Consider the following 10,874-nt stretch of genomic DNA (forward strand, 5'->3'; position numbering starts at 1 on the left):
GGGTTAGGAGCTTTTTGCTTTTTGCATTTTCTTTGACTGTTGTGTCCATGTTTTCTATGGTGTCTTCTTCCCCTGAGATTCTCTCTTTTATCTCTTGTATTCTGTTGGTGATGTTTGCATCTATGACTCCTGATATCTTTCCTAGGTTTTGTATGGCCAGGGTTGTCTCTCTTTCTGTTTTCTTTATTGTTTCTATTTCGATTTTTAGATTCTGGATGGTTTTGCTCATTTCCTTCACCTGTTTGATTGTGTTTTCCTGTAGTTCTTTAAGGGATTTTTCTGTTTCCTCTTGAAGGGATTCTAGCTGTTTACCTGTGCTCTCCTGTATTTCTTTGAGGGTGCTATCTATGTCTTTCTTCAAGTCCTATCATTATCATGAGAAGTGATTTTATATCTGAATCTTGCTTTTCTGATGTGATGGTGTGGCCAGGACTTGCTATGGTGGGAGAATTGGGTTCTGATGATGCCAAGTAACTTTGGTTTGTGCTGCTTATATTCTTATGCTTGCCCCACATCATCTGGTTATCTCTAGTGCTACCTGCCCTTGCTCAATCTGACTGGAGCCTGTCCTTCCTGTGATCCTTGGTTGTGTCAGAACTCCTCAGAGTCTAGCTGTCTCTGTGATCCTGTGATTCTATGATCCTGTGACCCTGGGCTTGTTAGAGTACCTGGGGGTGGAGCTTCCTCTGGGTGTTTTGGGAATGACTGCAGAGTTTGCGCCCAAGGTCTGCTCAGGGCACCGGCCAGCCCAGACAGATTGGAAGCAACCCGAACCACTGGGCTGGTGGAGTTCCTGAGTGCCTGGGTCCTGCTGGTCCTAGTTACTCCCGGTGTTGAGACAGATGTTGTGTCCTCCTCACCTCTGATCCTGGGCGTGTTAGAGCACCTAGGCAGTGGAGCTTACTCTGGGTGTTGTGGGACCGGTAGAAACCTGAGTCACTGGCCTGGCAGAGTTCCTATGTGCGTGGTCCCGCTGGTCCCAGTTACTCCTGGTGTTGGGACAGATGTTATGTCCTCCTCACCTCTGATCCTGGGTGTTTTAGAGCGCCTAGGAGTGGAGCTTCCTCCTGAACGTTTCTTTAGGTGCTTCTCAGCCATTCAGTATTCTTCAGTTGAGAATTCTTTGTTTAGCTCTGTTCCCCATTTTTTAATAGGGTTATTTGGTTCTCTGTAGTCTCACTTCTTGAGTTCTTTGTATATACTGGATATTAGCCCTCTATCGGATGTAGGATTGGTAAACATCTTTTCTCAATCTGTTGGTTGCCATTTTGTCCTATTGACAGTGTTCTTTGCCTTACAGAAGCTTTGTAATTTTTTGAAATTTCATATGCTAAACAAGTTAACCCATTTAAAAAATTGTAGCCTTACTCAAATATTCAGGACACAGGCACAATGAAGCAAGAATCTTTTCCAGAGTATAATATTATTACTTCAGCTCCCAATAGAATTCTTGTTCTCCAGTACTTTAGAAGCTAACCCTCCAAGGTCCTTGTATATGTTAGTATTCTGGTCTCTCAAACCCAACGGTAATGGCCCACTAACCTCTGCTTACAGCATTCTAGGGTTAAGTTCCAAACTTATCCACATTCCTCTTGAAAACACTTTCCAAAGTGTTTTCCAAAGCCTATAACCATCCATCTAAACTTGCCATAGCAATAATTCCATTCCTGGTACCAACTTTTTACATTAGTTGCTTTTCTTGTTTCTGTGATAAAATACTGGACAAAAATCAGCTTCAGGAAGGAAATAGGTATATTGGCTCACAGGTGGAGAGTATAATCCAGCATGGCAGGACTGACATGGCAGCAAGAGCTTGGGTTCATAGACATGAAGCAGAAGGCAGTGAGTCCTGGTATGAAGTTCACTTGAAATTCACTTTTTTTTGTTTTTGTTTTTCAAAAAAGGGTTTCTTTATGTTGTCACGGCTGTCCTGGAACTCAGTATGTCCTGGCCTCAAACTCAGAAATCTGCCTACCTCCTCTTCCCAAGTGCTGGGAGTAAAGGTGTGCATCAGCACCATCCAGATGGGATTCCCTTTTATCTTCTCTGTTTAAAGTCCAGTCCAGGACTTTAACACATTTAGGGTGAAATTTCTTTACCTAAATTAACATAGTCTAGAAACTCCCTCATAGACATACTCAGATGCTTGATTTCATGGTGATTAAACATCCTACTGAGTTCACCATCGAGCCTAACCAGAACAATAGGTTTTATGTATCTAGGAATTTGTTTCATTTATTCTAGTTTTTCTAGTATATTGGAACATAACTTTTCAAAATATTTCCCACTGCTCCACTTGAATTCACTATCTGTTTTAACATCACAATTGCTACAGTTCTACTAGCTAGGGTAACCTAGGTCTACAGTTCAAATTAAATATTAGCTTGTACTGACTCTAGGCTTGAAACTAATGTACCCAAAAGTAATTTACAAAGAGACAATGATGTTGAAATATTTTCAGGACAAACAGGGAAGATCTTGTGTGCTGGCCATTTGATCTAGAATCCCAATCTGATCCTTCATTTTTCTGTCCCTTCCCAGTGACCCTTTTTGCTCCCACCCTTCAGCAGCCATGTCCCTAAGCAAGTTAGCTCACTTCTTGTTAAGTACTTTGATAGCTGTATATTTACAAGCAGCCTCGTAGCATCCCGCATCGACTTAATATAGTTTAGTTTCCTAGAGTGAATGTTTCGGTTAACTAACCTCAAAGTTCGGAGCACTAGAATTTGTGCCAGAAAAAAAAAAATGTATTAAATATCTGTATAAGTGCAGGGGAGGTTTTAGTCACTAAGGTTAGTTGTTTTGGACATCACCTCCTCCTATTTTAAGCTTCCTCCAGTCCACTCTGTAGGTACAAGGCTTTGGTTTGTTACCTTTTATTGTATTCTAGAAAGAACTGGTTTCTTACCATTCTCCTGTCTGATCTCAACCTCCCATTATTCAAAGGTCGTAGATCTGAGAGTAGGAGAAAGGCTGCAGACAGACGCTATCACTTATGACACAAGCTAATTAAGGATACTGTCAATCCTGCATATTCCTTTTCTTGGGCAAAGCAAAAAGAATGAGGAAGTTATAGGAACTGGGTGTTCACGAGAGGAACAAAACTGAATTCGCGGAAGTTTTGTCACACGTTGGGGGGAATACTAAACCTGAATACTAATCTGCACATAATGAACCTGTTTCACAAAATTTCATTTTAAAAAATTAATAATCTTTGTGTCCTGGATCACCCACCACCGCCACTACTAAACCTCTAGCTTGTTAATTTGTTTGCAGGTCTCTTAGAGATATTGACAACTTAGGTGATTTCTTGTGGCAGAAAAAAAAAATGCGGGCAGCAAAGTTTCCCTCTAACTAAAACGAATCTGTTGTGTAATGGTACAGCTGGTTCAGAGTACAGGTGCATGCTCTCTGCTCCTGTTCTGCCCTGAGGAGGTAGAGGGGGTGAGCCCAATCCAGATCAGGTGTGGGGGTGGAGAGAAGCATTCACAGCAGAGCCTCACAGTGTTGCAACCTTAGCCCATACCAAATCTCTGGGAGAGTTTCTGGCTGCCCGTGTGTAACTCTAAGCCCCCAACTCTCCCAGAGTGGGATGGTATCCCGGGAACCACCCAAAGATCAGCTAAGGAGCTGAAGGAAGTTGGAGAGTCACTTCCGGTCTGAGAGGCTAAACAGCCTTCCTAGTCTCTCATGGACCACAGGCTTCCCACTTGAGACGTCAGAGCTGAAGGCTGAAATTCCTCAAGGTAAAAAGACTCCCCTCCCAGGAAATGGACTCCTCCATTGTCCTTACTTGATTATTCAGGCACTTTCACTTTTCCATATATAGGAGTCACCTGGGAGCAAGCTGTGACCAGCCGGGAGTGACACATCTGTATTCCATCCGCTCTCTCCCTCTTTGCCCATTTTTGCCCTGTCCTCATATGCTCATAGGCACTTAGGCAGAAGTCATCTGCTCGTGATTCTGCCAAAGATCTGCCTGTTGGGTTTGTGGTGGGAGGATTAAAAAAAAGAAAATAAAGAAAAAGAAACTACAGGCCAAGTTTCAACTCTGAAGTTGTCACCTTGGAGAAGTGGAGTCGAAGAGTGTGACACAATGAATGGACCTGTGGATGGCTTGTGTGACCATTCTCTAAGTGAAGAGGGAGCCTTCATGTTCACATCAGAATCTGTAGGAGAGGGGCATCCAGGTAAGTAGGTTATCTTCAATTCAGGCAAGCCTGCCATCTCCAGCCTGTGCCCAGAGAGTTACTTTTACTAGGCACCTTAAAAACAAGGTTCATCAGCTGCTGTAGAGACTCTTTGCAGAATGTGTGAGCTGGTCGTAAAGCTGTCACCCACCTTGAAGCCTACGTCCATGATGCTACCCACTCAGCATCTCAGCAACAAGGGGCTGGTTGCTATGTACTGTGTGTACTAACTAAACTAAACTAAATAACACATTTTTGAGTAAAAATAGGGAAAAGTTTTGCACGTGAACCATGCACAGGTTAGAAAAGAGTAGCACTGCTTTCTAATGAGTGCTGAGAACGGAGCTCCAGGTGGCGAGGACCTCAGAGATGCTTCTTGGCACAGCATAAACTTCCTAAAGAGCAGTGCTTTTAAACCTGTGGGTCTAGGGGAGTCGAACAACCCCTTCACAGGGGCCACCTAAGACCCTCAGAAAACACTGTTATGAATTATTCATGACAGCAGCAAAATTACAGTTATGAAGTAGCATTGAAAATAACTTTATGGTTGGGGGTCGCCACACCATGAGGAACTGTATTAAAAGGTTCACAGCATTAGGAAGGTTGAGAACCACTGCTAGAGAGGAACAGTCAAGCATTGTTTTGGTTCTTGAAAGGGGGATGGATTGTGATGGGGAGTTAGAGACAACTGTCAGTGACAGGGCCATGAGTAGGTAGTCACAAGTTCTGATTGTAGGACAGAGGTTTTCAAGCTGTGGAGTGCAGACACATCACACCACAAGGCTTGATGAAGCCAAGGGCTAGGACTTATTTCCATAGTGTCCAATTTGGTAGGTCTTGATAGGTAGATGGATGCTTAAGAATTGTAATTTGTAACAGCTTTTCGGAGGTGCTGCTTCTGCTGGTATGGGAATACCACATCAAGAACCACTGACCTAGGAGAACTCCAGGGTTGATATACAGTGTTCTAGGAGCACCCTGGATTTAGGCACACTGATTTGAGGACTTGAGAACTTACTCACATCCATTCTTGGTGATATGGTGTGTCACCAAATAACTTGTCACCAAGTTTCATTTTCCTACCTACCTTCTCTCTCCAAGAGATTTTACTTCATACCTTGAAACTTAGATTTTGGGCTTTTTGATTCACTATACCTGTGTGCCTTATCTCATGGTTCCCAACTGAAGGCAATCCAGGCCCTTTTCTTTCAGAAGTATTTTGTTATGTCTAGGAACATTTTTTGATTGTTACATCCTAGGGCTTGGAGGCAAGATGCTCCTGGAGTCTGTTGACTAGAGACCAGACATGCAGCTAAACATTCCACAGTACATGAGTGAGTCCCACAACCAAGAATTATTTGGCCCCAAATGTCAGTAGTGCAGCTGTTCATCAGTGCAGTAGGTACATCTCTGGTATGTGAAACACATTGGGCAGCTCCATAGTTTCTGATAGTCACCCATATGTTAGAAGAACATACTATGCCCAGAGAAAGTGAGACCTTCTCAGTGGCTGCTTGTGTCAAGTGTAGCCCGTTGTGTCTTACAGCAATGTATTTTGTGGACAGAGCAGGAAGAAATCTGCCAGTTCACTGGCTGTTTTACTTCCTTAATGGTAGCCTATCAATTTGTCTCATTCACCATTGACTTTTTACTGTAAATTAAGTATCCAAGTTGGTTGGTTTCCTTGAAGGTTTGGTGACCTCTTTACCATTCCATGACAAAATTTTCCCATATTAGATAAAATGGCTGTTTTAAGCCTATGGAGTGATAGAAACTTTGAAATTCTGAGGAGACTTCTCAGAAAGAAATTCTTCCAGGGGTTGATGTAGCTCAGTAGTATAGATAGAGCTTGCCTCCTAGCATGTGCAAGGCCCTGTATTTGGTGGCTTCATCCCTGGATGGAAAGAAAAAGGATTTGAACTGTAATCACAGTACTTGGGAGCTGGAGACAGGGGAGTTAAGACATCAAGATTCTCCTTGACTGAAGAACAAGCTCAAGGCAAACTTCATGTGTGAACCTCAAAAATCCCAGGTGGGAAGGGGGAGGAGAGAGAGGGAGGCCTCTCAAGGATTGAGGAATTATTAAGCAGATATCTTCATGACCTTGCTAATTTTTCCCTGAACTTGTATTTCCCAACATAGTTGTACAGTATGTGAACTGGGCCCTTTAAATGAATGGGATTTCTGGATGTCTGTCAGTAGTTAACCTATGAATAGCTTCTAGGCATTCTGACAGGTCAATATTGGTCACCACGTAATTTATTTTAGAATGTTAGGAGGCCTATGATGATACGAGTGGCAGAGGCTGTGGACTCACACCTTCCAAGATTTACAATGAGCATCTGCCACTGGCATCAGGATGGATAGAAAAACTCCATCATTTATTTCAAATTAGAAAGTTGATCTTTAATGGCAAGTTAGTATCTTAGTATCTATGTTTGATAGCTAAACTCTTTGACACAGGATCTGAATGCTCAAAAATAATCTCCAGGGGCTATAGAGATGCTCAGTGTTAAGGGCACTCACTGCTTTGGCAGAAGACTGGGGTTTGGTTCCCAGAATCCACTCCAGCTTCAGAGAACCAACATCATCTTCTAGATTCTGTGGGTATCTGTGCCCACAGGTCTACATTCTCCCATACAGATTACACACACGCATATATACAAGTAACAAGAAATCTTAAAAAACACTCTTAAAGAAGAGACTCTGGGCATTTTGAACATTAAGTGAAAGACAATATTTCTTAAATAGGAGGCTCTTTTGTCTCTTAATTTGTTAGTAGACACACTTTAACTGCAAAGCTGGAGTAAATTTGTGCACATTGTCACTTGGTGATTTACATGTTAGACTATGTGAATCCTTTAAGGTAAACAGCAGAAGAACTTTAGTTCCTGGCTCTTGCTGAATCTTTGTCAGTCCCATCTTAGCCCAGTTTTCAGGACATACATCTGACTTGCAGGAGGCTGCGTGACCAGAGGGAGGATCTGAGAGCTTTTTATGGTAGTGTTCTCATGAACAACAATGGTGCCTATGGGTTCTCTTGTGGAGGGAACCATGGGTGATGCCATCTACCTGGGTTTGTGTTTTACATCTTTTAGCTTGCATCTATAGAGCCTTCAATATGGCATTTGTCTGGTCACATAGTACCCAATCCTACTGATTTTATGAAGGATGTTAGACTATAGCCATAACTTTTCTAGATGTTAGCACTAGGGAGTAGGATTGGGGAATGAAAGACTTCATAATATAATGTGATTGTGGGCTGCTTGGACTTTTAGGAGAGATGACTTTGAAATGTATTTTCCTTTTAAGGGATTCTATGAGTTCATGTAATGCATGCCATCCAAAATGGGAAAGGAATTAGAAGAAATTAAGAATTCAAATAATTTTCATTTTTGGGGACTCATGAGGCCTCAGACCTAGCCAAGGAGTTATTGTATTGGCCCTTAATGGCTGCTAAGGATGGAAATGTCATTTTATCTCTGTGGTATAGCCACTGGTGGCAAATCTGTCATGCTTTCATAAATAACAACATACCCACAATCATGCAGGCAACCCCAGTCAAACTCAGTGAATCACTAAAACAAAGCAGCAAAGTACAGGTGGACCTAAAGAAAAAGCTCAAAGAAGGGAATAAGAGAGGGTAATGGGGTTTGGTTATGAGCAACACATATTGTGCATATATATATACATATACATATATATGTATGTATACATATGTATATGAAACTGTCAATAAATAGGGAAAAGTCAAAATCTATAAAAGTATTTATTAGACAAAGTAATTGTCATTTTTGATATGTAAGAGGATATCTCTTTTATTTTTGATAGGTTTGATAGGCTGACTCATAAGATGTCAATTTTAACATTTAAGTTTGCCATGCTTACCAATTATGTTACTTGTTATACTCAGTGTTTGTTCTTATCCAGATAAGATCTGTGACCAGATTAGTGATGCAGTGCTGGATGCCCACCTCAAGCAAGACCCCAATGCCAAGGTGGCATGTGGTAAGAGACAAGTTCCCTTTTTTGCTGGACACCTGAGTATGTTGGACAAAGAAGTTCATGGTGCACATAGATCATAGAGTTATATTCAAGTCCAAAGTCAATGTCCTCCTGTCTACAGGAGAGTTCTTCTTAAAGTGACTTTCTTATGTTGTATCAGGGCAGAAAACATTTCTAATGATGAAACAGATTCTTCACCTAGAAGTTGATGTTAGATGTCATCACCACCAGAACTAGTAGAGGGCTGGGGGGAACATGACCTCCTTAGCAAAGTTTTCACTGGGAGTAGGGGAGGGGGGCTTTCTAAGTTCTCAGATGAATCCTTCTGAGAAAGTGAAGAGCTGAAAATGCTTGAGGCTGTCTAGAAGCTCATTTGATGGCTATGCATATCTAGCTACTTTGATTTTCTTTCCTAGTTTGTGGTATGCTTCATATATTAAATTAATTTATGCATCCCATTTACCAGCAACAAAGAACAGCAGTGTCATTAACTATCCGTACCCAAACCAACAGCGTTCCAAAGGGCCATCAGTGTTGAATAAAGCACTGAAGCTCTTGTCCACCCATGCTGTCTACCTATGGCCTCTGGGGGTCCATGTAGGCAACATATCTTTACTGTTATTTGTGAGATAAGTTCTCCAGCATCAAATCTTTGATAGAATCTTTGTCATGAAACATAGCCCTTGACTCCAGAGCATGGAAGGTCTATGTCCAATCTCTAACCTTACTGATGGAGAGACAGTGCTGGTTGCACCAGGCCTTTGCCATACCTTATGGTGCAGGAGGCCCCACGGTGGAGACCAGCATGTACTGTCATTGTCTGTGCTGTGTCCTGTCCTCTGTGAAGACCCTTCCTTCCTTCTCTACAGGCATCTCAGTCCATGACATGTATGTCAGATCCTTGTGTTACTCTGAGAGTAGATCTCTCTCTGATAGCATTGAAACAAACAGTGGTATTTTCTGCAGGATTCTGGCATTGTATCCACACTAGATTCGTACCTAGGGCTCTTGCTCCTGTTTTTAAAGATTCTATGAGAGCCTTTGGCAGTAGATATTTATGTGGTTCCAGTTCTTAAAGAAAAATTCTTTTTTGAGAACGTTGGTCTGTCTTGATCCTTGGATTAGGATCCACATACTCTGGCATCATGGTATGTGTGTATGTGTGTGTGTGTGCTCGAGTGTCTGTGTGTTGAGAGATAATGTGTCATATGCATTCATCATGTTGATTATGAAAGCTACATGAGTGGAGACAGGTTGAGTAGGTTGTCCAAGATAACAGAATCAGTAAATACTTTGCACAAAACTCAAATACAACTCATCCTTTTCAAAGCTTCATTCTTCTGCCAACACTTGCAGATACTCAGTGACTAGTGCACTTTTTGTTGGCACAGCTATTCTTTCTTAGAAGCCCCTAACAAGTCATCCCATCTCCACTTTGATAGGTCTAGACACTTGAGCTTCTGTATGCTGCCCCCATGACTACTATCTAACTTCCTTTCCTTACAGAGACAGTGTGCAAGACAGGTATGGTGCTCCTGTGTGGGGAGATCACCTCAGTGGCCATGGTTGACTACCAGCGGGTGGTGAGAGACACCATCAAGCACATTGGCTATGACGACTCTGCCAAGGGTAAGGATGAGTTTGCTGGGTCTGTGTGCATGTAGGTCTCTGCTGTACCCATTTCCCATAATGAGTCAAATCTGATCCTTCAGTTTTACAGAAGTACATATCCTGTCTGGAGGGTAAACATTCCTAAACCAAGGTCTGGCCACCTTCTGTGGAGGACTACAGCTGGAGGGGCCAGCATGTACGTCTTCATTACTGACAAGTCTCTTTTAAGGTCCTGTTTTCCCTGTGCTGGTAGAAGCTTTGAATGAAGCGGGCGGCCCTCTAGTGACAACATGCTCTGTGCCAAGTGAGATTACACCAGGGTGGTTGGTCCTGTACTTTCCACTGAGCTATACTACATTTCACTATAGATACAGAAAATGAGGCTTTATTTTCAAAAACCTGGACCTATTACAGGTGAAGGAGACTGTGAAGCCCAGGTTAGCACCCACGCCACGCAGTGAAGGAGCTGAGGCCTCAGAAAGAGGTACAGGCCAGGCAAGGAAGTAAGGGGACCAGGAAGCACCAGGTGCACAAAGGTGACTGAGGGCTACCCAGCAGATGCCACTGCTTATGCCTGGGCATGGCAGGAAGCAGCCAAGCCTAGGGGTCTGTCAGAAGACCCAAGGCGTGGAGCCTGTTTGCAAAGACATTTTGGTGGATCTTCCATTTGCCCATTATCCACACTGGAAAATGTGGATATTGGAAAAGTTTCCATGGAAAAGGCTCAAACCTGACTTCTTTGAGGTTCTATTATAGCTTCTAGCCATAGCTATTCATATAATTTCAGTTTTTAGTTTTCAGATTTATTTATTTAAAAAAATTTCCCTCTGAGTCTTTGTTGATCTCTGAGCCTCAGTTTCCAGAGGTCACTGTGAGAGATGTGTTGACCTAGAGCATTCATGAGAAAGACCACTTCTTGGTATATGAGAATGTTTTAGAGTGCCTGGGAAGATTATACAAATTAATTTTCCCACTTAAGATGTGTGGCCTTGGGCTGGTGAGATGGCTCAGTGGGTAAGAGCACTGACTGTTCTTCTGAAGGTCCTGAGTTCAAATTCCAGCAACCAC

The 10,874-nt window shown here is 42.5% G+C and overlaps 1 protein-coding gene across 1 annotated transcript in view; it reads left to right on the top strand.

The window, feature by feature from the left end:
- The first annotated feature begins 3,684 nt into the window (after positions 1-3,684).
- Mat1a (methionine adenosyltransferase 1A) overlaps positions 3,685-10,874 on the top strand; it is an 18,495-nt gene continuing 11,305 nt past the window's right edge. The window contains exons 1-4 of the mRNA XM_031361651.1: positions 3,685-3,746; positions 3,830-4,190; positions 8,121-8,198; positions 9,702-9,824. Of these exons, the coding sequence (XP_031217511.1) occupies positions 4,097-4,190; positions 8,121-8,198; positions 9,702-9,824 (295 nt within the window). The 5' untranslated portion in view covers positions 3,685-3,746; positions 3,830-4,096. The remainder of the gene's footprint in view (positions 3,747-3,829; positions 4,191-8,120; positions 8,199-9,701; positions 9,825-10,874) is intronic.

This window comes from Mastomys coucha, unplaced genomic scaffold (genome assembly GCF_008632895.1).
Source record: "Mastomys coucha isolate ucsf_1 unplaced genomic scaffold, UCSF_Mcou_1 pScaffold9, whole genome shotgun sequence".
NCBI lineage: Eukaryota > Metazoa > Chordata > Mammalia > Rodentia > Muridae > Mastomys > Mastomys coucha.